This window comes from Trachinotus anak, unplaced genomic scaffold, assembly GCF_046630095.1.
Source record: "Trachinotus anak isolate AG129_WGS33_773 ecotype Australia unplaced genomic scaffold, CSIRO_AGI_Tana_v1 ptg000012l, whole genome shotgun sequence".
Classification (NCBI taxonomy): Eukaryota; Metazoa; Chordata; class Actinopteri; order Carangiformes; family Carangidae; genus Trachinotus; species Trachinotus anak.
The window spans coordinates 26386904-26414773 of NW_027273863.1; the positions used below are offsets into that span (position 1 = coordinate 26386904).

At 40.8% G+C, this 27870-nt stretch overlaps 1 protein-coding gene and 1 long non-coding RNA gene across 3 annotated transcripts in view; one reads left to right on the forward strand and one right to left on the reverse strand.

The window, feature by feature from the left end:
- Positions 1–27870, forward strand: part of adcy8 (adenylate cyclase 8 (brain)) — an 89409-nt gene that overhangs the window by 41633 nt on the left and 19906 nt on the right. Inside the window, exons 5-13 of one of the 2 annotated variants that reach the window (XM_071491341.1) lie at positions 825–952; positions 4545–4703; positions 5992–6262; positions 16921–17118; positions 21221–21321; positions 22416–22617; positions 23594–23683; positions 24451–24623; positions 25949–26027. In XM_071491341.1, coding sequence (XP_071347442.1) covers positions 825–952; positions 4545–4703; positions 5992–6262; positions 16921–17118; positions 21221–21321; positions 22416–22617; positions 23594–23683; positions 24451–24623; positions 25949–26027 — 1401 coding nt within the window. The remainder of the gene's footprint in view (positions 1–824; positions 953–4544; positions 4704–5991; positions 6263–16920; positions 17119–21220; positions 21322–22415; positions 22618–23593; positions 23684–24450; positions 24624–25948; positions 26028–27870) is intronic. The other variant, XM_071491343.1, reaches the window with a different exon arrangement.
- LOC139629016 (uncharacterized) lies at positions 19562–22555 on the reverse strand. Its single transcript, XR_011692894.1, has 3 exons — positions 21535–22555; positions 21169–21314; positions 19562–19930 (listed from the first exon to the last, which is right to left on the reverse strand). It is a non-coding gene; the product is annotated as an uncharacterized lncRNA (long non-coding RNA).

The following is a 27870-nucleotide window of genomic DNA, read 5'->3' on the forward strand; positions in this document are numbered from 1 at the left end:
GGTAAACACTCAGAGCAACCAAACCCTGCAAGGTTGGATGGTGGATCCAGGTGGGCGGGGCTTGGGGGCGGGGCTGAGGGCGGTGATTGCTTTGTTGTTACATCACAAAGTTCCAGAAGTCCTGACGGCTGGTTTTAAGGCTCAGTTTCTGAATACAGGCTGTGTGCATTTCTCTGTGGACTGAGGCTTTGATACTTTCACAGTATTAATATAGAACCTAGACCTGCTTTATAATCACAAACACATGGACATCTACCTTTAGACTGGATGGAGCTTTAAGGTATAAAATGTTTAAATAATTTTAAAATATAAGCTGAAGAGCTGGTTCATAAAGTTTCTGTTTTCCAAACCTAAATGAGATGATGGAAACTAAATGTTCCATCTTCAGACAGATCCTGATGAGACTCAAACATAAAGCTTGTGTTCTACGCTTTTCGTTTTTCGTGTCTTATAGAGAAATAAGTCAAACCCAGATCTGACTGTGTGGCGTGGCGTCAGCCTCTGCTCATGAAAACTAAATAAAGACGGCAGCAGCTGAATTTTCTTCACAGTGAATAACTGATTCAACGTTCACTCTGGGTTTGTCTGATATTAGATTGCAGAGCGTTTCACACTGTCACGCTCGGTCAGTCAGGATTTCACACTCGGTGCCTTCATGCAGAACCAACCTGATTGTTTCCACCAGTTTATTATTTTTTAATTAATTCACTCTCATATTTCTATCTTAGATCACACATGGTGTTTTTTCTGTTGTGAGGTTGATTTAATGAGTTTATTGTATGTTGTGTGTTTGCCTGCTGACTGATCCGATGGTTGTGTTGCAGGAGCACCACTGTCTACGGATAAAGATCCTGGGAGACTGTTACTACTGTGTGTCTGGTCTGCCTGAGCCCAGACAGGACCACGCCCACTGCTGTGTGGAGATGGGCCTCAGCATGATCAAAACCATCAGGTACCGTCTTCCCTTCTGTTTCTGTGATTGTTGTCATTTGTAGCCACACAGCTGTGGGGATAGAAGCTCTGGGTTTCCACTGACTTTTTTGTTGTTGTATTTCTCTCCCCTGGTTGCAAAAACCCATTAACCCTTTGAATGTTGGGCCTTTTTTTTGATTGGTTTCGGCTACTGCTTCAGCTGAATGATGCTATCAGCAGTCCCTGTTTAGTTGTAGTGTAGTGACAGATATAAAGACAATTATCAGCTGATTACTGTGAGACTGAAGGAGTTACGTCTTTTGATTTCTGAGTGGATTTGCTGACGTTTATTTGTGATGAAATCAAAGATTATGACATCCTGGGAAAATATAAGTCTCCATGAATCTAAAAAATGTGTTTCATAAGTTACGACTGTGAGATATTCGCCAAGGATTTTAAAGTTCCTTTAAATTTAAAGTAACTTCCAGTTCTTTTTACAACACCAGCATCACAAATGCATACAGGAAGTATTCAGTACAGTATTGTTGCCATAAGCTGTGTCCCAGTTCAGGGGCTGCGTCCTTCAGAGGCTGCATTTAAAGATTTCCTGTTTCCCATTTCACTCCTTCAAATGTGTCCTCTTCCTGGGCCATGAAGGCTCCAACGGGTGGATCCTTCATGGCCCAACCTATCCCAAGATTCATTGCATGCCAGTAATGGTTTTCATGTCATTTCGGTTTGGCCTTCGCGGTCTACGTCATCAGTGAAAGGCCACACCTTCATAAACCACGTCCTCTGAAGGATGTGGCCCCTGAATTGAGACACAGCCACAGACTCAGCAGGTCAGGTTGGGCTTCTCTTTGAGCTGGTGGCTTTCAGCCTTTCGTACTTTAAGGTTTGGTGAACCTGCACTGTGAAAGTCAGTCTGCAGGACCTGTTATTGTTTCCTGTTTCCACTAAAGTTATGTGGAGCTTATGATAATTTCTTAATGGATTTCATCTGTTCTTCTAGTATGGATGTGTGTATGTGTGTGTGTGTGATGTAAAATGCAGCTGTTTCAGTTTTACAGCTCTTGTACTGGAGTGTTTAACAGTCACTCTGTAAAACTCACCCAGTGTATGAAATGTGTATAACTTTGCTTTTATTATTGAACTTTTGTCCAACTGCAGTTCTTTCCTGCAAATACGTTGAACTAGAGAAGCAGGGCACTTGTGGACAATTTCACTGTGACTTTAAAGGAATTAGCTTAAAAAAAATCTTTTACCCCGAGGCGTTGGACAGTGCTGTTATCTGTAAATGGCTCTTATCTTGTTTCTCACGGTGTTCAGTGCAGCAGGTCTGTGATCTGAAAGCTTCCTTGTGAAATGTTTGCATTTGCCAGAATTTGCCTCTGGCTGTGTTTCTGCAGAATATCAGTAGCACATAAAGCATGCAATCACAGACTTCAACCATATCACACATGCCTGCATCACTGAGAGGGGAGAGGAAATATTTTTTAGTAATGGATCATATTTTTAAAATTACACAACCACAGCTTAACAGATCTTGTAAGCTCACGAAACCTGACACATAAGTGACAGTTTAATCATCAGATGATGGAAGAAGGGCTGTGCATCAGAAATAGTCTCCAATCACTCACTTACAGCACACAGCCACTGTTCGCACACCCTGGAGTCTGTCCTTTCAAATCCTGAGGCGTTTTCATTTCGATAACCTGCAACAATTTGGCCCCTGTCGCATCACTTTGAGCGTGACAGCGAGGGAGGAGAGGAGGACTGATGTGTGGAGGGAAAAGAGGGATTAGAGATGGATAAACTGTGAGATTTGTGCCGTATACTATTATGTCAATTTGGTGAGCTGAGTACACGCAGACACTCTGTGCTGCAACACTTCTGCACTGTCTCTGCTGTAGGGAAAAGACAATATGTGATGAGTGCAGGAGCTGTCTGATTCTCCACAAGTTATGTGTCCTGCTGTTGGACAAGTAACTGTTTATCTGTAGTTTAGAGAAGGTAAACTTGTGACTGCAATGACAGGAGAGATTAAGGTTAGAGGACCTTTATTAAAGGCTTGGACGATATCCAAAAAGTCTTCACTCTCCTCCTCTGGGCTGCTCCTGTTTTATTACAGTATGATGTTAAAGGTCCCACACAGTCTAAAGGTAGATGTCCATGTGTTTGTGAGTATAAAGCAGGTCTAGGTTCTATATTAATACTGTGAAAGTATCAAAGCCTCAGTCCACAGAGAAATGCACACAGCCTGTATTCAGAAACTGAGCCTTAAAACCAGCCGTCAGGACTTCTGGAACTTTGTGATGTCACAACAAAGCAGTCACTGCTCTCAAGCCCCGCCCACCTGGACCCACCATCCAACCTTGCAGGATTTGGTTTCTCTGAGTGTTTACCTGAAATCTGCTATATTTTTATTGGATCACTCAGAAAACAGAGACTCAGAGGCTCAGATCCTCTCTTCTGATTGGCTGACTGACCTGTTGTTACTAGAGCTCCAGAGAGAAGCCTGAGAGAGGAGATGTAAAACTGCACTGAGAGGGTTTTTGGTTCTTAAAACCACAAATATGTCTTCTGATGGAGATCAACACTTCAGATAAAACACAGAAGAAGAATAAAATATGAACCTTTAAGTTTTGTGCTCTTATATTAAACAGCTAAAATATTCCAGAGGTAACTTTGGATCAATGTGTACAATGTCTCTGTGCATAAACTCAGCAAATTAATAAACATGAAATTGACCTTTTGGCGAAACAGAACACAGATAACGCCGACAGACCAGTGTGGTTATTAAATCCACACACTATATATTTCACGCGTATCAGTGAGGACAGAAAGAGAGAAACGTTTTCAGCAGACTTTTCACACTCGTTCATAAATTTGTTTCTCATTTCATACTTTATTATCCCCGAGCACAATAAACGCAGGACAAAATGAGGCTGATAAAGAAGTCTGTGAAGAGCACACAGGGCAGTCATGCCCGTTTCTGCCTCCAGGCCTCATTTCATGCTTCATAACAGCAGCGATGAATGCAAGGTGAAAGGCATCCTGGGAGTTTGTGACAGGTGCTTAAAGTCAGTCGACTGCTGTACGACACCTTGGGGGGATGGGAATGAACTCAAACTAACTGCGGCTAGTCATGATGATGATGATGATGATGGTGATGATGTGATACTTTACTGACTCAGCAGGGATGGTCTTCACTTCCTGTAAGGGTCAGAGGTCAGAGACACAGCACTGACCACTATTAACTTCAAGTGTGATTCATCTCATTGTTGGTGTTTAAATCATTCTAAAATATACACATTTACAATTCTGTATTTGTATATTTATTATTATCTTCCATTAATTTGAGGAATGTTTCAAAAACAAAATAATTCTCTATGAGTATTAGTCTTAAATTTAATGACCATACCAGTGTTTTTGCATGTTTTATACCATTTATTACTAATTAATTAGAATTATAATAATCACAATGAAGCTTTGGCTCAGTTGGCTCAGAGTGAATGTGTGTGTGTGTGTGTGTGTGTGTGTGAATGTTCTTTACATTCCTCACAGACATGTCCAGTGTTTCAGGCAGTTACTTTCTAAAACCTGAACCAGGCTCATTCTGTTTCCTCCAGATACGTGAGATCGCGCACGAAACACGACATCGACATGCGCATTGGGATCCACTCGGGCTCGGTGCTGTGCGGCGTGCTGGGACTCAGGAAGTGGCAGTTCGACGTCTGGTCCTGGGACGTGGACATCGCCAACAAGCTGGAGTCTGGAGGGATCCCAGGGTGAGTGGATGAGACAAACCTGCCCTGTGGAGTTTGCATGGGTTTCCCCCGGGTGCTGATGCAGCTCAGCTGGTAAACAAGCAGGGTTGGAAGCAAATTATGTAGAAAAAGACATTTTTGCCTCAGAGCCCAACCAGAAAAAAAACAAAATATCTATCTGTGGAGGATTTAGTGAAATCATTTCTTCAGAATAAACGTGAGGGGGGATGTGCCGATGGGAATAACTTTGTGTTTGTTGGGGCAGTTTAGCACATGGTAATGGGATGTTTTTGCTGTCATCACTTTAAAGTATTTTTCTGCCAAATTATCCCCTGTTTTTTTCACCCTGATGTGCCTGTTTGGCCCAGAGAGGCAGGGCCGGATTAGTTCTCTAACTGCTGGTTTTAAATATGCTGCCAGCATCTGTTGTGGAGCCACACTGTAGCCCCGACCTGGGCTCTTTGTTCAACTCACTTGCATAACAGAGATGGATGAAGCTGCAGTTTCTCTGCAGTGTTTCTGAGCCGCAGACAGAAAATCTCTGATGTCATCTCATCCCACGCATCAAAACGGTCTAGGAAGAGCACGGTGGAGCTGACTTTCCAGTTCAGTGACCTGACACTGTGCAGGAGTTCATTCACACCTGCACATGCCACTGATTGGCTGCTCTCCTCTGACTTTAGGTGTCACTGGAATCACCTGCAGACTCTGTTACTCACCTCCCATGATGCATATGTGTGAACTCCATGGGAGGAATTATTTCTTTATTTATTTCATTCTTCTTCCGTGTTTTACCTGAAGTGTTGATCTCCATCAGAAGATATATTTGTGGTTTTGAGAACCAAAAACCATCTCAGTGTAGTTTTACATCTCCTCTCTCAGGCTTCTCTCTGCAGCTCTGATAACAACAAGTCAGTCAGCCAATCAGAAGAGAGGATCTGAGCCTCTCTTCTGATTGGCTGACTGTTTTCTGAGCGATCCAATAAAAATATAGCAGATTTCAGGTAAACACCAGGTCCAGGTGGGTGGGGCTTGGGGCATGGCTTGAGAGCAGTGACTGCTTTGTTGTGACATCACAAAGTTCCAGAAGTCCTGACGGCTGGTTTTAAGGCTCAGTTTCTGAATACAGGCTGTGTGCATTTCTCTGTGGACTGAGGCTTTGATACTTTCACCGTATTAATATAGAACCTAGACGTGCTTTATAATCACAAACACATGGACATCTACCTTTAGACTGGATGGACCTTTAAAGTAGGATTTTTCTAACTTGATAAATAAATGTGACTGGACTTTTCCCGTCCTGTTCCAGGCGGATTCACATCTCCAAAGCCGCTCTGGACTGTTTAAATGGAGACTACGAGGTGGAGGAGGGCCACGGGAAGGACCGTAATGACTTCCTCCGCCGCCACAACATCGAGACGTACCTCATCAAGCAGCCGGAGGACAGCATGCTCACCCTGCCTGAGGACATCATGAAGGAGGCAGCCAGCTCGGCCGACCGCCGTGCCAGCAGTGCCACCTTCAATGAGGCGTCCTGGAGCCCAGAGCTTCCCTTCGACAACATCGTGGGGAAGCAGAATGTAAGTCACGCCGCCTGTGATTCAAGTCGTGTTGTGCGCTTTGTCACACTGAAAGAATGTCTGTCTGAATGACAAACCTGCTCAGTTACTGAGGATTTACTCAAACATGGTTGAAACTGAATTTCAAGAAGGAAAGATGTTAAACTTGCACTTCTATGAAGATATTTTAAACTCTTTAGTCCAACCGAAACAAATCCACAGATTTCGTGCAGACTTTTATTCAAAATGAATCTTGAATCTTCATTGTGGGATGAGGAGGTTTGTTAAAACAGATGTCTCTGACAGTGCGCGGGGTCTTCTCACTTGTCTTCGGCTGTTTGTCGGTTGTTTTGTCTTTTTTATTTTCATTTCTTTTTTTTTTTGTTTTTCCTGGGAATGAGTGGACGGCTTCCAGTGGAGAGATTGTGTTACCGTGGTAACGCATCACCGTCACGTCAGCCTGCCTGTTTGTCAGGATGACGAGCTTCTGATTGTGTGGCCCATTGAAACATCCTCCTCATTCCCTCTTCATCTGTCTGCGTTCCCGTCCGCCCATCACAACAATCAGCCCCCGGAGGCATCACGCTGACATTTTGGGTTCTTTTCTTTCAGAGATTTTTTTTTTGAAGCACAATGTGTGGAGGTTGTGGATTTAAACTGTTCATCCCAAACTTTAAGGAATTCTGGGAATTAAGGACACATTTAGTTTTAGCCCCATGTTATATATTTGTATTTGATTCATGCAGTTTAAACTTCATTTTTGGAGCCTTTAACTGGTATCTGATTTCTACAGATGAGACCTTGAAACATCTCGACTGAGTGCTCCTGTCATTACTCCAGTAAACCCGGCCCACACGTTATCAGTCTGTGCGTCTGTCCCTGGAGGAATCTGTATGCTTTTTACTTACAGTTCAATATAAAGAGATGAAGCTGAGTGTCCAGTGTGAGGAAGACCGCAGCTTATTTGCTCTCAGCTCAGGCAAATGTTGTGACATGGTTCACGTTGGAGAGTAATAGTTGTTGTTGTTGTTGTTGTTGGTGTTGTTGTTGGTGTTGAGTTGCATTTGACCTGCAGAGTCTGGGCCTGATCAGCAGACAACACAAACTGTGGTGGTGTTCCTCCAGGCTCTGCCCTGGGTCCTTCCTTTTTTGCTCTGTAATGTTGCTCATTGTAGAGACTTTAACATTGCAGCTAATCACTGATCTGCAGATGATACTGAATATTCATAGGAACACAACTGACAATTATTTTCATATCATTGAATCTTCAGATTTTGGTCGTTTAGTCTATGAAACATTAGAAATGAGATAGAAATGCTTTTTCCAGAAGCCTGTGGTGTTAGTTTGTTAGAGAGATAGTATAAGCAGGAAACACTCACACAGTTGAGAACTTGAATGATTCGTTCATGATGGAGCAGCAGATCTGAAGTGTATCCTGGTCCTAACTGGAGCTGGACTGTGATGTGCTGTCCTGGTCCTGGGGAGGACTGCAGCTGTCTGGTCCTTACAGCAGGCGAGCTCACTGAAGTCACACGTCTTTTAATTCTCGATGTTTATTTAATGGTTGTCTTCCAGTGGATGTGGCGCTGCCTAAGCTCAGTTCACCGTGAAGCAGATCAGGCTGGATCAGTTTTATTTATTCACTTTCCTGGGCGTCATTCCAGAAATATGTTGGTCCCAAGCCCCCATAGCCACAAGTCACTCACAGACTGTCCCCCCACACTCCCAGACATGTCATCATACATAATGTCTCAGGGAGGGAGGGGAAGGGGGGGTAAAGCTGCATATTTAGGCCACATTTGCATCCCCAGATGGGTTCGAGGGGACGAGCTGTTGGCATCCTGCGCTGCTGGAGGACACCCAGCACCAAAAAACACGCCGCATGGCCGGGACTCGGTGTTCCTCCACCAGAACCAGAGCTTTCTACAACCTGCTGCTCCTCCTCCAGGCTGCTCTGGTCTCATCGGGACTCTGAGAGAGATCATTTAGTTTCATAGATGCTTTGGTAGGTTGTTTCAAAGCCGTGGATGGAGACTCCGCAGATGCTAATTCAGCTATGACTCATAGGAGCAGGATCCAGAGGAGCGAGGAAATCCGTGTATGTTCAGAGACGTGGAAGAGCAGCCTGTGAAAGTTTGATTTCTCTGATTTCTCATGGACTCTGAGGTCAGAAAACTGCTCACCTGCAAACGATGATGAAACTGAAAGAGACTGAATGAGTTTACCTCAACTCTGCAATGTGACGCAATGTGAAGTTCAGAGAGTTCAGAGGGTTGATTCATCAAAAAGCAGAAAAAAATGATCGAGCTAATTAAGAACAAACAGATTTGCTGTGACCCACAGATGAAGTTTTAATCTATAGAGTGTTAATACGTGAAAATAGATATTTTCCATGAAAAATATATTTATCTACAATAAGATATGAGATACTGAATATAAAAAAATACCTTTCAATGCTAATCACAGCATCAACATATCTTCATATCATTAGTCTTCATTAGCTGGTGACTATGAATGAGTGTTTTTCATGCCTGTCCTGCAGCCGCGAGGTGATGGTGAACTCTGCGTTACCTCTTGTGTCCGCACTGTGAGGACGTGCGGCTCCTTCTCCCCCCCGAGGCCGTCAGGGGCTTATAGCATTTGGAGAAATCGTGTGTTTGGATTCAGAGGAATGTTATTTTTGAAAAGTGCCACTTCTTTGTCTCTGGCACAGTGAAAGCCTGTCAGGACAGACATATCAAAGAGCGGCTCTTTGCATATCAAAGGCTCCTCAGAGGAGTTTTGAAGTGTCTTTTATGTCGTCGCGTGGCGGTGGCTGGGAGCTGAACTTCCTCCCTCTCCGGTGGGTTTCTGTCTGTCTACTCTCTCTTCCTGCTGGTCTGATTCACTTCAGCTTCACTGGATGCAGGACAAGGTAGAATATTAGACCGTGTGTGTGTGTGTGTGTGTGTGTGTGTGTGTGTGGACAAAATAATAATAAAGAAGAAAGACAGAGAGGGAGTGTCTGTATCGTAGTTTTGTTCTATTATGTAGGAAGAGTGTGAAAACATTGACAAGCCAATAAACGAAGGGAAGAGACAGATCGACACGTTAGCCACATGGATACAAATGAATCTGACTGTAACTCACTTCTTATGATCCACAGAAGGATCCTAGAGGGCCCCAGGGGCCCCGAGCCTCTGAACCTCTGTCCAGGTACATGGAGGTCTAAGGGAGGACAGGAGAGGTCAGGGACTAGTTTGTTCTCCTTAGCTCAGGTAAAGGTAGATTAATGAGTCACTGTCTCAGCTGAGAGGAGATGCGGGGTTTGAGCAGCCATTGGTTGTCGTATTGATGGAATAGTCACCTATATTAACACAATATGCCAAAATGAATCTATGTAATAATGCACACAGCACTAAAATAAATAGATTAAAAATTTAAAAGTGATGTGCAGCTGAAGGAATCCTTATAAAAATATATATTTGTTGATGTATTTTCTTTATGTTAAAAATACAAATATTGGAAATTATTATTATTTAGTGCCTCTGTGTAAGTTTTCCCCTTTAAGAAAATCTAACAACAAATAACAAAGAGCTACTATGTAAAATATCATATATAAAAATATAACAGACAGTGTGAGTGAAAATCAATGACAGAGAATGACATGATGTTGTTCATGTTGCTTTCATGGAGCTGAGCCATTGTTATTGAGATTTGTTTCACCTGTGCTATGACAAGTCAACATGTCTGCCACGAAGAAGGTGGATTGTTTAGTCTAAAGTCGCGGTTCTCAACCTTTTGCGACCTTCAGTCTCTCAGAAATGTTGGCAGCCCACATCTGACCCCACAGCTCTGTTAATTCAGCCGCTACAGCGACAGCTCACTTAACGACATGGACCGTAGGAACTTCCATTAACTGATCTGATAACTGCCATAAAACGGTATTTGGTATCTGTGGCCGACCATTATCTTCCATCATCCTGTTTTTCTTTGTGAAGCACTCTGATAACCACTGACATCATATCCTGTCTGCCACTCCCGTCCATCCACGACTGATTGCCGTTATCAAACCCAGAAGATTTGTCCTCGGAGCCGCGGCCCTGAAATCAGACTCCCAGCTCTGCTCTACCGGCTGAGTGGCTCTGTCTTTACCTCTTTCATGCTTCACTGTGTGGCTGCTGGCTCCCATGATGCACAGCACTGTCACAGTGCTTTCACCTCAAAGGAGGTTGTGTGTCTCCTCAGAAGAGCCACTTACTCACTGTCTCTAAACCATGAAATCCAAGCTACAAAGAAATGGGTTCATTTCCACATTTCTGGTTTAGTTTTGGAACCCGTGCTGGTACCAGCTCTCTGAGACTTTCAGTTCTGCTGAAGAGGATCCAGTAAATCTTTCAAATGAGTCTGGTTCTGTTCACAGTAAAGACTCGCCATAGTCAAGCCTACAACAACCGATTAACAAAATCATTTCAACATACTCTCTCTGCCAGCAGCTCCAGTTCTCAGATCACATCCAATTAAATTAAACGTTTTTTTTCTTTTTTGTTTTTGTCATCAAATGAAAAACTTTGCTACCACAACTATTTCATGTGCTGAGTCTGACTCAGGTTAAAGCTCCACCCAGTCTAAAGGTAGATGTCCATGTGTTTGTGATTATAAAGCAGGTCTAGGTTCTATATTACTACTGTGAAAGTATCAAAGCCTCAGTCCACAGAGAAATGCACACAGGTACAACACAAACAGATTAAGAATCCAAACAATATTTATGCTTTCATGAATATTTAGAATGTACATTAATGAATATAATCGTGAATTGTTGCTTCATCATGATACAGGGACTGGGTGCTTTGTGCAGCATGTCTGCTTATGAGTGAAGAGGAGGTTAAAATAGTTTTTTAAGATGTCTTCACATCTCAAACAGTTCACGTCCTAGTCAGTGTCCTTGTTCCTATTTATTAGATTTGGTTTTTTGTTCGTTCTTGCAATTTGAGGGTTTTGAAGCTTCATTTTATTGCAGGTAGCTTGTGGGGATCTTCAACATGACTGTTCAGTTCGTGGCTGTGTTACATTTTGAACACAAGTTGGAAGAAGACGAGTCCGACGGGAAATACCGGTTGTTGGATGAATTGAAAAAATTATAATTAGAGACAACTTTGCTGTTTTTAATCCTCATGATTAGTTTAGATTATAAAGCGGAGACAAGATTAGATGAGATAAGACATAATTGATACTTGTGTGTAGGGTTGTGCTGATTTTTGACAATATTGATAATATAATTGATAATAAGCTGTTCTTTGGCTTAGCTGTGCATTGCCCTAAATGTCACTATTAGCATGCACATTAGCCTGTTAACTTGGCCCACTTCCCGTGTTGTAACTTCTTCTGTTTACTTTGGGGTTACGGTGATAATGATGTCGGGTAGACTCCTGAGAGGGAAATGTAGAAGAGGACTGGAATCAGCTTGTGTTCAACAAAATAAAGTTTAACGTTAAAAATAACTTCAGTGATTCTGATGGGAACTCATTCATCAGGGTCAGAGGTATCCACTCGTCACTGCTGGACCAGTGTTGACCAGTTGGTGGTGCTGCACGAAGAGTCAGACCATCATGCACCAAGTTTCATTTCAGTCTCTGTGTTGTCAACATGTTTCACTTTGTGGTCGGTTGTTGGTCCAGATTCGTCTTTTGCGCTGAAGCGTGTTTGTCCTGTGAGGAGCAGTGGATCGTTCTTTCTGCTGAATCTGTCACACCCTCAGACATGTGAGACATCCAGCTGATGAAAATCCTCTGACATTACTGTATGTGTTCGCTCTGTCTGATCTTACCACCACCACCACCTCCACTTGCCCTTTCCCTGGCATCATATGTTGGCATTTCCAACAGACCAACATGTTCTGTTATTAATATTTATCCTACATGTAACCCCATACCGCTGCCCCCATACAGTCGAGCAGTGCTGCGGGCGGCGCCACACCGGCCAGTATACAGAAGAGAAATGTCAGAGATGGAAGCATGTGCCCTTTAGGCTGTGCGCTCCTTCAGGGACGTGCACGTCAAAAACAATCATGGCAGCACGGATCATAGCGCAGGCAAGGGTCCCCTCTGAGTCCTGGTGCTGTGGGTGGATGGCTGAGGGCAGGTGTCTCATTGAGGTTTTAAAGTGGTCTGTGAAGTATTACATCCACCTTTGCCGATATGGAGTTGAACCCTCTTTGCTGTGATCCATGTCCTACCCTGCTGGTCCCAACAGTGCATCAGTGTCAGTATAAAAGCATGTTGCACAGCTGTGCTTTTATTTTGAATTGAAGTGAAAATCCTGGTGTTTTTTTTTTTAGACAGTAGATGTGTCAGAATATCTGTAAAAAAAAATCATCTTAACAAATAAGATGCAAGATTCTGAATATTTTGCAAGATGAAAGAATCACGCAGCTCCATGGAAATAAGGGGATATATAATATATATGTGACAGTCACTACAGAGTGGAAAATATGATTTTTGTATCTGGAAGTAGTTCTGGTGAAAATCTGCGGGGAACGTTCTAAAGTTCTTCTAAAAGTGTCAAAAAGAAATGTTTTCATCTTTAAATCCAGTTGCTTTTCTGAACTAAGCATTATCAGCCTGTGATGTTCAAAGCACTTCAGTTATTTAGTATTCTGCTTCAAGTCAGTGACTTCCTGCATACTGAACCTGACATCAGGGAGGTTTCTGTGCTGCAGATGTGACGGTGAAGAGAACAGACGCAACAGTAACAGTGAGTAAAATAAAACTCTTTGCTCTATTAACAGCAGAGTACAGACTAAATAAACCAGATAGTCTGTGTTGATTAGTGAGCTCTGTTTTTTTTTTTTTTTTTGACTGTTTTCTGTGTGATCACATAAAAATACAGCAGATTTCATGTAAACACAGAGAGAAACCAAATCCTGCGAGGTTGGATGGTGGGTCCAGGTGGGCTGGACGTGGGGCACAGCTGAGAGCGGTGACTCTGTTCACTGTATTAATATAGACCTGCTTTATAATCAAAAAACACATGGAAATCTACCTTTATACAATAGGGGACTTTTAAGTTTGTGCCTGATGGGTCAGATAACTCATTACAACCTGAGCCCAACTCACCCTGTTTCATTATGTCCACATCTGCAGCAGATTCTGCAGGCTGTGTCTGAGGTGACACAAGGACAAATTATTAGTATTCATTATAGTGAGTGAGTTCTTTATGCTGTTACATTCACTGTAATATTCAGTTGTTAATGTTCAGTAGCAACAAAACCACAACTCAGACATTAAAACGTGATCAAATCTGACCCAGGCTGAGACTTAGTTCAGGCCCCTAATCATGATATGCTTATGTAGCATTTTAAATTTAATATTTTACATCTAATTCACTGTATCCACACTGATATCATTGTGAAATATTTGTGCTCTTGTGATTTCACAAAATACTCTTCACTAGTTTTCATTATAATGAAGCTCCTGTTTTTATGTGGCTGCTCAAGATATGTTAATCATTTGACACACAGGCCACGCGTTTCCATTTATATGCAACAAGAGTTTCGTCGAGTTCAAGTTCAACTTCAGTTCAACTCTCTCTCCCTTATCTTCACTTTGTTTTGAGAGCAAAAGCAGCTAATTTAAATTTAGTTAGTGCGCTTTTCTGCCTGAGTCAGAAAAAAAGGCATATATTTTGTAAATGCGCATCATCTATCATCTGCTAAGCTAAAGGTCCACCCAGTCTAAAGGTAGATGTCCATGTGTTTGTGATTATAAAGCAGGTCTAGGTTCTATATTAATACTGTGAAAGTATCAAAGCCTCAGTCCACAGAGAAATGCACACAGCCTGTATTCAGACACTGAGCCTTAAAACCAGCCGTCAGGACTTCTGGAACTTTGTGATGTCATGACAAAGCAGTCACCGCCCTCAGCCATGCCCCAAGCCCCGCCCACCTGGACCCACCATCCAACCTTGCAGGATTTGGTTTCTCTGAGTGTTTACCTGAAATCTGCTATTTTTATTGGATCACCCAGAAACAGTCAGCCAATCAGAAGAGAGACTCAGATCCTCTCTTCTGATTGGCTGACTTGGTTGTTACTAAAGCTCCAGAGAGAAGCCTGAGAGAGGAGATGTAAAACTACACTGCGATGATTTTTGGTTCTTAAAACCACAGATGTATCTTCTGATGGAGATCAACACTTCAAATAAAACACAGAAGAAGAGTAAAATATGGGACCTCCAAGTAAGGAGCCAGAGTTTAATGTATAAATATTGCATTTTGAGCAGCTTTAGGTGCCGTTCATGTCATTGAAACAAATCCTCTGTACTACTAGGTGGACTGAAAAAGTGCTTTGACTGGTCTATGGCTTACATGTCATACAGCTGAAAATCAAAGCTCTCTGAATAGGTGAGAATCTTTCTGCTGACACTGATAAATGCTGCGATTTCATGTGATTTATGAGCCATTCACCAACAGAGCGCGAAATTGCAGTCATTACAATCTCCAGATAGGTCTGATTAAACTGAAATCTGCCTGTAATGATGGTCAGTGATAAGTCAGAGTGACCCCGACAAGTACAGAAGAGTGTAAGAAAAGCATCCAATCAAGATTCATTTGAAGATGAACATTTATTGATCTCAGTATGATGGATTCCACTTGTTAACATGTTGGATTAAGCAAGACGAGGCGAGACTTTTGATTGTTGAGAAGACTCATGTTGAATTTTGCACACGTACCTCCATCCTCATCGCATTGCTCTCATAATCACTGTAATGGCTGCTGGCCCGCAGGGCTCAGACACTTCAAAGGGTAATTTGTCCAAAGTTGCCATATGGCTCCTTACTTTGCAGCTAATGTTGGAGTGCTAATGTCAGTGGCTCTGAGAAAATGACTCCTGTCCGTACATCGCAACGTTTCTCTGCAGTGGACGAACAGCTTCAGAACAGACGAGGCATCAATCAGCCACATCAGTGGGTTTTTACTCATTAACTAGAAATAAAACTTGTCAGGGAGGAGGTTGAAGTGAAGGATAGAGCATGTGAAGCACCTGAGTTGGACACTGGAGACTGAGGTTCATGTTCTTTCTCCTACTTACAGTCAACTTTTTTTAAGCCTCTGCGCCGGCGACAGCCAGAGCTGGAGACGTTATGTCTTCAGGTTGTCTGTCCCGTTGAGGGACCGTCTTCAAATTTGGCACAAACATTTACTTGGATTCAAAGATGTACTGATTAGATTTTTTTTGCGTAAAAAAAAAAAAAAGTCAAAGGTCAAGGTTACGATGACCTCATAAAGCACGGGTTTGGCCTCTTACATGTGATATAGTAATACCACCTCAGGGGAATTTCCTTAGATTTGGCAGAAGCATTAACTTGGACTCAACGATAAAATTACCTCACGAAAGACGTTTTTGGCCCACCATAACCCACCAATTCACTCACTAATTATGACACAATTCAAGTGAAATGTTTTAAAGGATAAAACGAAGTGATGACATTTTATATCCAAGAGATCAAAGGTCAACTTCATTGTGACATCATAATGTTCTGTAAAAACATCTCTGTCCATTATTCAGTGCTGTAACTCAGAAGAGGAGGTTGTGGCCATATTTCCTGTAATTTGTCTGGTGGTGAAGTGCAAGGTAGTAATTGTAGTTACTGACCTGTAATTTAACTGAGATTGTTAATGCCTCTATGTCTTTTCATCTAAGTTATAGTATTATGACGTGGTAATGAAGCTGTAGGTAGGGACCTTTTCGAAAGTCTTCTTCTCCGTTGTGTTCAAGGACACTCTGACATCTTTTCCTGTGGTCAGATAATTTAACACAAAAAATAACGGTAGTGTCCTCTTTGAAACTGTAATGTAAATCTGGCTGTTCCTTTGATTATAAAAGTTGCTTTTCAGTGGTTGATTCTAGAATCTAAGATGATGGAGCATCCTTCATTGCACCAAACCACTTCATATGAAACTAAAACAAAGACATTGAGGTGACAGATTATTGGCAGTGGATTATCTGACAGCAGCCATGCACCACTAGAGGTCATAAATTCTGTATGCGCTGTATATATCCATCATGTGTTTTAAAAAACAACAATACTCTGTGGGTATTTTATAGGCAAATGACTGTATTTAGAGACTGTTCATAAATAAATAAATGATTAATAATTCATTTATGAGCTCAGTTTTTCTAAAGTCTTGGCTCGCTCTGCAGCAAGATTCAAATGTCTGTAAACTCACTGACATAGTAACTTAAATGCCTTTGAAAATAGTAATTTAATTATGTATGATTTGTTACCTCCAGTCTTTTTTATCAGCTGTGGTTTTTGTCTTTCACGTGCTTTATAGTATTTAATTTTCATCTGTTTGTTGTGTTTTCATTGCCAGTCCTTCCCCATCCAATCACGGTTGTGGACAAAAATCGCAGCTTTGTTATAACATGTGCATAATTACAAGCTTGGTCACCACTAACATCAGTGCAAAGTGAACTTCCCGCGAGTGAATGAGAGATGCATGACTTGCTCTGAGCTGTCTGTCTGATGGCGAACGTTGCATTTTGGTCTTCCCCTTTTCTTCCTTTCCCTTGATTTTCTTTCTTTCTTTTGTGAATGTAATGAACGTAACTGTGTCTGTTCTTCTTTTTCATTTGTAACTTGAATGAAACAGAAAAGGGGGACAAGCAGGTTCATTCTATGTGCATGTGCTTTCCCCCTAGACTCTGGCTGCCCTAACGAGAAATTCGATAAATCTGCTTCCAAACCATCTCGCACAAGCTTTGCATGTCCACTCTGGTCCTGAGGAAATTAACAAGCGAATAGAGAGCGCCATCGACTTACGGAGTGGCGATAAGTTGAGAAGAGAGCATATCAAGCCTTTCTCACTGATGTTTAAAGACTCCAGCCTGGAAGAGAAGGTAGCTGGGGTTTTAGACAGATAACTGTTTTTTTTTCTCTTTCTCTCTCCCTCCTCATATTTATTCCTAGATGAAGATTTTCAGAAGCAAAACAACGACCAACGTTATTTTTTTTCTTCCTATCATGAGTAAGCTAAAGGCACTTGAGAAACTACAAGAAAAGACAACTGTATTTACATGAGTCACTGAGAGATATGAAATTTTTGGAAAAAATAATGTAATAAAATATACACATACTGGTCCAGGGTTTTGTTTTTGCTCAGTACTTTTAATCTTCCAGTGTACGGAGTCTCAAGTATGCCACGAGAAATAATTATGGCCTGGAGTTTTAAATTATGTTCAGTTAATTAATTGATATTAATATATTATTAACTAGCTAATATTAAATTGAATTTGCATTTAGATGATTCACTAATAAATTCATAGTGTAAAACAATGGTCAATAAATTTACCAATTAACAATTCTGTTTTCTTTTCCTGCTTAAATAAAATAATAATTGGATTTAAATAAAGTGTAATTGAAAATAAATTTTAAAGGCTTTGACATTTTACCTTGGTTTTTTATTTGTACTGTCTGCCTATCATATAAGATTGTCAGTTCATTTTTTTTTTTTTTGGCTTTAACATTAGTGAGTTCCCACTTTGCCTAATTTTATTTTAAAAAAAGTCAAAATTATTTTTATAATTGATTTTGTAATTCCATTTTAAAATTGAATCATTAATTCCCAATTTAAAGACTTAATACATATATTAAATAATTAAAATACAAATGTATTTTATTTATTTTGATTTATGTATTAATGCATCATTCAAACTAACGTTATATTAATCAGTTTATGGTAGATCTGGGTTTTTCAGGATTCACTTTTTCTGAGCTTTAAACTGCATTTCGTCATCTTCCTTTAGGAAATCTCATGGCGTCTCCAACTATCCAGTGCTACCCCTGAGGAAGACCATGAGATGCAGTTGAAATTTCTGAAAATGGACCTTGACCCAATTTAAACAACCACTCCTGAGGTCAAGGTCAAATGTAGTAATTTATTAATTGGTTATGATAAAAAGGTCTATGACTGTGTCGAGCGGCAAACTTCAGACTCCTTACTAATGTGTATAAATAAACATGGTGACCCAAATCTTACTATTTTTTTAATCATGTCCAATATTGCACTCACACATTAAATCAACTTAATTTGGCTCATGTGTGATTCTGAAATTAAAAGAATCAGTGTTGTTTTTTGCTCCAACAAGCACACGATGGGTGAAACACTGATGACTGCAGAGTCTCCTTCAGTTTACTCATGACCAAAAGTCCATGCCATGGACCTGTTACCCAGTTTTGTGGAAAAGTTGACTTGTTCAACTTTTTTTTTCTTTTTCTTTTAACAGGAGCGCATTGCATTCATTAAAAAAATGTGAAGATATTTTCTCAAAATTATATCTTTCATATCCTATAATTGTGACCTTACATCTCATATTTTTTTTAGCTAGATAATAAACTTGATTACTTCTAAACTAGACTAGTTTGAGAAGAAGACAGGAAGAGCTGACTAGAAGCTAATAAACTGGATATTTATTGTACATTTAAAACAAAATAACATGATTAAAGTTCTTATTTGATAAGGCAGGACTTTGACGAAATCCACCTCATTTAATACCTCAAAAATCATCTCTTATAATCATAAACCATCTCAGTGTAGTTTTATATCTCCTCTCCCGGGCTTCTCAGGTTGGTGAGCCAATCAGAAGAGAGGCTGTGGTTTGTTGTGACATCACAAAGTTCCAGAAGTCCTGCCAGCTCATTTTAAGGCTCAGTTTCTGAATACAGGCTGTGTGCATTTCTCTGTGGAATGAGGCTTTGATACTTTCACAGTATTAATATAGAACCTAGACCTGCTTTATAATCTAAAAAAAAACATGGAAAAATTTACTTTTTACATCTTACATCTCACTTGCGACCTTTAATGGGATGGGGGAACAATAAAAAGTCTTGGAGTCTTGGATTTGAATATTTCACTCATTGAGCTTCAAGGCAGGATGGAAGCTGTTTATTAGGGGGTGAATTTGCTTTATTGTTTGAGGCTTTAGCATATACATGTGAATAAACACTATAAATAGCCTTATTTACAGCTGCAGTATAGAGCTGGACAGAAACTAAACTCGGACAAGTTGTTTCCATAGCAGAAAATTCAAATGAAACAGCCGATAGTAGTGTTTTGACTGAGTACTAACTGTAATGAGGAGATGTTAAGTCAAATAATGAGATATGGATGTTTTTATTACAAGAAACTGTTGTTTTCCTTTGGTGAATGCAATGCACTTCTGGAGCTTTTTGTCCAACTTCTCCCCATTCTTTTCTTTTTTGTTCCTTGAGTAAGCCCATCTTTGACCTTTGAGTTGACCTTCATTGGCCCGTTTCCTCCTCCACATTTGTGTTTCCCTTTGAATCCCACTGCCGTTTTCCAAACTTTTTCCAGAACATTTTTTTTGGTTGACCTCTTGACCTCTTCAGTAAATGTGCAGTGATTTGCTGTTGGCCTCCTTCATTTTTTTTCTGCCAAAGTTGTGACGAAACGTGAAGCATCCTCTTGCTAATTTCCCAGCACCCTTTGAGAAAGAGACAGAGCGAGGACGGGGCAGCAGGGGTCACAGGGGGGTGGAGAGTTTATGACTGAGATGAGTCTGGCTGTCAGTCCAGACTGATGAATCATCTAGTCTAGAGTCTTACATCAGCACGGGGCTCTTCTCCAGGAAATGCTCATGCCCACGTTATTAAGCACTAGACAGTTCCTTCCTCTTATGTCAATAAAACCCCCTGAAATCATGAAAATAAAAACTGTTCAGCTCAACAAAAACTCACTTTTCTGCTATGGTGGAGGAAATATTCAGTTTAATTTAGTAACATTTGAGGAAAATAAGTAAACAAAAATTTAAGTAAAGCTTACAGTGCTCATTTGAAAATGTTGATTATTATTTGATTAGATTTTTAGAGTACTCTTTTAAAGGAGTAGTTCAACACTTTGGATAATAAACTTATTTAGATTCTTTCTTAGAGTTAAATGAGAAGATTAAGGGTATTGATTGTATAGTAACTTGGTATTGGAAAGTGATGAGACGAGCCATCTGTGCCGGGGCTAGCTGGTTAGCATGCTAACTTTCAGTAGAGAAAAAAATTGATAGAAATAGAAAAAAACAAAACAAAAGGGTTGCTTTCTACCCCTGAGGGCAGCTCTTGGTGAGTCCAGGCCTGACAATTGATGCTGAACTTGCAATGTTTGTTCAAGACTGGTAAATTAATAGCTGTTAATGCTAACGTTAGCTATATAGCAATAACAAAACTTACAAATAGCTCAACTAACAAAATTGTTGATATTTGAGGTTGTGTAAATGCATTAATAATTAAAATACCTAAATTACAAAACATCTTGCATTTCTATATATAATTTCATTTAGGATAAGAGCAAATTCTCAGGAGTTAGCAATATAGAGATGATACACGATGCCTAACAATCGCCATATTTATCTCATTTTGAATAAAAATTCTAAGCCATCTGGTTAATGTTAGTGATTTTAAAGAAATACAGTTTTTCTGTGAAATATAGTGGAGGAATAAAAGTCTTTCAAAAGTATCTACAAACTGGGTTCAATCAGGGGCGATTGGAGTAAATGTGTTCTTAGCGTCGGTACTGCAGCGTCAATAAAAACTTTGATAGAAAAGAAAGTTTATGATCAAACAGATTTCAAATCCAGCTACAGTTCAATTCAAATTTCTCCCCCTTCAGTTTAATTTATTTTGGAGCAGCGCTCTCAGTGTGTGTCTCTGACTCAGCTAACAGCTAATAGCTAACGGCTAGCAGCTAGCATTGTGCTTGTCAGCTTCGCACCTTCCCCAGGACCCCACGGCTAACCCACCGGCTCCTGTCTCTCTCTAACGCTTGTGTTTGAACCGTCGCATGTGTCTGTGGCAGTGCACTGGTGTGTCTGAGCAGCAGTTACGTGTCCTGGGTCTTCTGTGTTCGTCTGAAAACTTGTTTCTCCATCTTCCCCCCTCACCTCCTCTTCCTCCTTCTCTCCTTCTCGTCTTCCTCTGCCTCTCACGGTGCAGTACTCCCAGATGAGGGATGAGGTGTTCAAGTCCAACCTAGTGTGCGCCTTCATCGTGCTCATCTTCATCACAACCATCCAAAGCCTGCTTCCCTCTGCCAGGTAAAAGAAAAAAGAAAGAAAGACAGACTGTCAACATGGTGGACAGTTCTGAGTGAAGGATATTTAACAAACTGCACATCCAGGTTAGCTTCTGTCCCGTTCAGCTTTTATTTACTAAGGAGGTTTCTCCTAGAGAGTCTTTCTAAAATACTAAAACATATTTTAAAGGTTTTAAAATTGGATTAAAAGATAAATGAGTATTTACTAACGTACATGTGACAAGCACTTTAGCCTTGTTTGTCAAGAACAGCTTCTCTAAGTCTTAGACTGAAGTGAGATGGTCTGGTCTACGGAGGATTTTTGCTTTGCGTCACAAGCTGTGCCCGCCCTTTCTGTTGCATCACACGGCGCGGTTCCTGTCACCTAGCAACCCTCAGGTTCAAAAAAACTTGAGGTTTTAGGGCCCAGTTGTACTAAGCTGAAACCCAATACTTACATTACAAGTGTGATCCTCAGGCTCTCTGTCAGTGTTGTTTGCTTTCATCACCAGCGCGCAATGGATCCTGGGATAGGTTTCACCACATAGGATCCAAACGCTGTAGCCTTCGTTGTCCAGGAAAACGAGGACACATTTCTCGGCAGTGTTTTAAGGAGCCTTTGAAATGGGGCAGCCGAGTCATGTCTAGACACTGGTGTTGAATGCTAACACATTAGCAATTTTATTTCTTTGCTAAATGACAAGATGTTTGAATGTTACTGTAGAAGATACCAGTTTATCTTTGAGTACACCCTGAATACATGTTTCAGTCTGAGGAATGAAACTTTCTGTTCAGAAGTAAAGACAAGATCCATATTTTGTTAAGAGTAACAGTCTCTTAATTAATGGATGCTGATGTAGAAATCATTGGATCTTTTTCTTCTCGTTATGAGATACAGAACTCAAAGTTTTCAGATCAAAATTAGTCACAAGTATGAGACAGAAGTCATAATTATAAGATAATATCTGCTGTTTTTCTCTTTAGAGAATTCAAAGCTTTAATATGTTAAATTTGAAAGTTCAGTCTTTAAAAGTTGTATCTAATGATGCCATTATCATTATTATTATTATTATTATTATTATTATTATTATTTTGCCATTTGCCATGTTTCTGAAGGATGGTAACCATGGTGATCCAGTTCTCCGTCCTCATCGTCCTCCACTCCTGCCTGGTCCTAGTTACTACGGCGGAGGACTACAAGTGTCTGCCTCTGGTCCTGCGAAAAGCCTGCTGCTGGATCAACGAGACCTACGCTGCGCGAAATGTCATCATCTTCGTCTCAATCCTCATCAATTTCCTGGCAGCCATGATCAATATAGTGAGTCCAGTTTCCAGTGTCAGGCTATCGTTTAAATCAGATCGTTTCTGTTTCTGGTCAGTGTTTATGTTTCATGACTTGACTTTGTTAGTGAAGAAATTATTTCCTCACTACCAGCAGTCAATCTGCTTCGTCCTATGTTCCGTTAAGTTTCATGACTTTACCATAGGTCATATTACATTATTGTTTCCTGTTCTTAATTTATTTAATCTTTAAAGAACATTAAATAAATTTAATTTTAATTTAATCTTGATATAAGGATTTCTTAACTTTGTAGACCACCTCTCAATCCTTTTTGATGTCTGACCTGTCTGTGACACTCAGACCCAAGTGCATCACTTTAAAACAGCTCACAAATATATACTTTGATTTAAAAAAGGCTCAGTAACAGTTTTTACCAAACAAACAAGAGGAAATAGAGCATTTGTTGGGGACTATTTTCTCCGGTGGATTAATCCACACTTGTAGCTCTGCAGAGTATTTGGGGCAGCAGGACAGTGTGTGTGAGTCAAAATGAACAACAGTGTGTGTTCGTGGTGATGTGTTTTAATAGTTTTTGAATAGTTACTGACAATAAGAGAAATATTGAATATCACCAGATTTATCCTTTAAGGTTAGTGGGCTCCAATCACCCCGAAGAAATCATTTATGTGTATCCAGAGAAAAACACAAATTCAAATGCATCACTTCCTTAGTGACTCGATACCAACTGCAGTAACAGATGAGCTGTTTATTCGTATGACAGTGTTGAGGATTATTTCTTTGAGAGGTCAGAGACGAGCAGCTTCTCTCACAGAGCTGAACCCTGTTTACTCACAAATCAGATGTGGATTTCCAACACGAGCATCTTGACAGATTAAATTCTTGATGAAAAAGTATATGAGAAGAAGGGATTCTGGATTTTTTTAATACTAATCCTGCCTCAGTTTAATACTGTACAATAACATATTGGTCTCGTATTGGTCTTCTCTCACAGCTGTGGTGTGACTTTGATAAGTCCAGCACCTTCAGGAACCAGACCTACAACGAGTCAGCCTCCATCCCAGACATCTGCTTCTACCCAGAGGTACCAACTAAATGAGGTGTCTGAATTTTGCAGTCAGTTCCATCTGTTGTGTTTTTTCTTTTTTCATTTCTGCGACGGCGGCGGAATGATGAATTAAACATCTCCGACATCTGCTCGCACCCAGAGGGAGGTCTCGCCTCAGACAGCGGCGACTGATGGAGCCGTCAGAATGTCACAGAGAAAATATCCGTTACGTTATTTTGCTCACACAATATGCAGCTAATTGATGGACCCGATCAGGGGACGACATTTTTTATCGCTCCAAGCCCGGGTTGAGTCACATATCACTGCATGTATACATCACAAACTTATTCACATTCACTCCCCAGGGCAAAGAAAGCTTGTGTGTGCAAATCAGAGCTGTTTTTAGACACATGAAGAAGGAAGAAGAGTTATTGACCTTTTTTTTTTCTTTATCTTGAACCAAACCAGAGTGGGAAAGAGTGGGAAGAATGTTTCTGCCAAATCCGAGGCCTGTGGTGTAGTGGTATTTACTGAACATGTGGAGGCAGCTGTATATTTTCCTCTGTGGCTGAAGGAGCTGATGATGTCATGATGATGTCATCACATTTATCTCAGATTTCGGTTGGAGACAAATTAATAACAGGAAGCCTCTGTTACAAACTGTGATGTGGGTGTTTATCATGCAGTGTTTTGAACCCTTCTCTCAGCCACAGTGGTTCTCAAATTTTTCACATCAAGGAAAGTAACCTGTTGAAGTAAAGAGCTGATAAAGCTACGTCTTTCTGTCCCCCCCCCCCCCCCAGTATTTTGTCTTTACGGGGGTCCTGGCGATGGTGACGTGTGCGGTGTTCCTGCGGCTGAACTCGGTGTTGAAGTTGGCAGTGCTGCTGGTGATGATCGCCATCTACTCGCTGCTGACCGAGGCTTTCTACACCTCGCTGTTTGTCCGCTACGACACCGTCCACCACAACACAGAGTGAGTGTTCTGGAATTTTTTCATGTCACAGAAAATAAGAGGAATAAAACATGACAAACTTCCTACAGCAAAAAATGTGATTTAAATTAGTAATTAATGTTAATTCTTGCAAAGTTAAGTACATGTGTTAAAGCAGAGACAGGTACATTAATGTGTCTTCATTTTTCTGCACACCTCCTCAAACCTTCCTCTTAAAAAACACATCAGGGAGTCACATTGACCTTTTTTCTGGACTTGAATGTTGCAAATGTGAGAAAACTCATCTCGCAGGCGTTGGTGGTTTTAGTACAGAGACCTTTACAGTGACAACGTACGGTAGCAAGTATGAGCTCCACAGGGAACTGATGGGAGTCATTTTTTAAAGCCCTCTGGGAAATTGAGACAAAAGGGCCTCAGGTGGAGACTCTTTTCAGTCATTTAGTCATTTTTTTTTTCTGAAGTTTGCAAAATTTGTACTGTGCATCATTTGGATTTCTATTGTAAAGCAGCGATGATTCAGCACCAGAGGCATAATGTTTTTTGTTTGAGTTCGTAACAAATAAACTTTAGTCTTAGGCATTACATTTTCTCAGTTATGCTAAGGCTGAAATGATTAGTCAATTAATAGAAAATTTATCTGCAAATATTTTGATAATACTTTATTTATATATAGAATTTATTTAGGCAAAATGCCCCAAAATTTCTGTTTCCTTTTCTTTTCTGAATATTTGCAGTGTCCTATGAGTTAATTCAATATCCTCTGGTATGGGACACAAGATTTTCAAAATGTGTCGACTTAGACTGAACTGTGATGGACATGTTTCACTATTTACAGCTTGAGACTATCATAATGCTGGAGAGTGGAGGACTGGCAGCAGTAAACGACTTCATATTTTCACAGCTTTTATTTTACACCTCCTTGTTCAGAAGAAACAGAAAACATATTTTCCTCATATGGGATCTTTGAAATCAGAGGGAGAAATCTATAATGCAAACACTTGCAACACAAACAGTCAGCAGTGTAATCGTATATTGTTTTTTCCTCGTTTCTTGCAGTAACTCAGTGCAGCTCTTTTGTCCCATGTCTTTCTTTGTTTTCCATCTTCAGAGGCATTTACTGAGCTGCATTATAAATATTGCAGGAGGACCTTGTTTTCAAAACTTGAAACATCAGTGTCTTCATGTTGGTGCTTGAGGGGACGTAAAAATTCAGACTGGTCAACATGTATTACATCATATGTCCCTGTTTGTTAAACAGGAAGGAAAATGAAAAGCGCAGCAGCGAAGTATTTAGTTTGACTTCAGAAAGTGATGCATTACATCCACCTGTCTTCTTGTTCCAACAGAAACTTCCTGGGAACTAAAGAGACATCGTTGCTCCTGATGGCCATGTTCCTCCTCGCAGTGTTTTACCACGGCCAGCAGGTAAGACCAGTTTAATAATCCAGAAAATTATCACCACAACTTGAAGGTCCCATATTTTACACTTATCCTGTGAGCGTATGTTTGCCACAAACCAGCATGCATGAAGTCTCTGCTCCACACATGCTCCACATCTACGGATTGGCTGAGAGTTAAGCGGAGTCAGGCACTGCTAAGATGGCGACAGAAGCGCTCTTCAGGAACCTGTGGGTGACTTCACGGAGGCTGCGTCCATCTTTATTTAGTCTATGAACTACAAGATGCATCTGAATTACTTTCAGCTGAAGAAATAGTTTCTCTGATTAAACAGAGAAATCATGAAACACGGTTCCTGGGTTTAAACCTGAGGTGCTGTGAGATAAATAAAGGAACAAGAAAGAGGAAAAAATATTTTTGCAATACACAAAATAGGACACTGAGAAGTTTGACCTCCTCTGGCCTCTTTAATGTATTCAAAGGAAACTCACTCTCGCATCTGTTTACTGCTTGTAAATATATGCAAACTGTGCCAAAGCAGCGGCAGTGGATGGGGTCACAGACCCAGAAGATTGAGATCCAGCACTATAATACCCATCAGCAGCATCACATCAATACCAGGGTTCACTGCTGCATGAGGTCTGACCTGAATGGTACTCAGATAAACAAACCTGTTTACACATCTGATACAAAGTATGAGCTCTTTTTATAAATATGAAGTCAGAGTCAGCAGCCTGGAGGAAACTGGTATCACCACATCGCTTTCATGCTCTTCTCTATGGCAACCTTTGATCGTGTCGTTCAGCAGCTCGGCGACAGACAGAGGTGGAGGAGAGATGGTTGTAATTGAGGGTCCTTTGTAGCCCCCCCCCGCCTCCTCCATGAAAGTAGAAAGCAGCCGCATTTGAAGTCACCCAGTGGCATATTGATTTTCCCCAGGTCAATTCTGCCACTTGTTTGGAAAAGCGGAGACAATGGCGGCTCGCAGCATGAGGTGTGAGCTGCGTCGGGCCGGGAGAAAAGAGTGCGTATAAAGGAGACAGTTTCCTCTCAACAGGGACGTCCTCGGTGCCACGTGTGATCCAGCTCTCTTTTTAGTGGAGTGTTAATTGTTCCATGTGTCGGGTTTAAACACAGTGTGAGCTCTGTAATTGGCTCTGTCCTTTCTGCAAAACACCCTAAATGAACTTTGGGTGAAATTGGTTCTGGGGGAGAAAAGTACTCTTGACTCTCTCAGTGCTCAGACTCACAGCAGGTGTTATCCTCCAACTGTGCCTCCTAAAAATTATATTCAGCTTATTTAAACTTGCTAATATTTTTTGAGGGGGAAGTTTTATTTCAGTCAGATTGGGTTTTTTTGAGTATAATTATGACGATAAATCTTTCTTTATATTGTCCTTTGCTAAATGTGATACAGCTGGTGACGGTTGCTTGATACTGAACTTGCAACCTCACAGGGCGGCTGTGACTCTAAACTCTTACTCCTGTTGAAAAACATTCACTAAATCTCGTTTTTAATGTTGGGTTCAGATGTCTCAGCCTCTCCCATTGCTAGCAGCTATAGACAATCAAGTGCATAGTCATGCAAACTCCATTAAAGGAGCTATTTATAAATTTTGCAATTGCCACATAGCCAACATTGGCATTGACAGCCGTTTACTTACCAGTCTATGAGAAATGTTGTGAGTATCTAAATTAAGCATCTAAATTGATTCCTTTTCTCACCAAGACCTGTCTCCAGCAGTGGAAAGTACCCTCTTGCTTGACATCTACATCTATTAAATCTGTTCTTCTAGTAAAGTTAGCATGCTAACCAGCTAGCCCTGGCTGTCTTGTCACTTTCTGACACAGAGCCCGTGCAGTGTCCGGT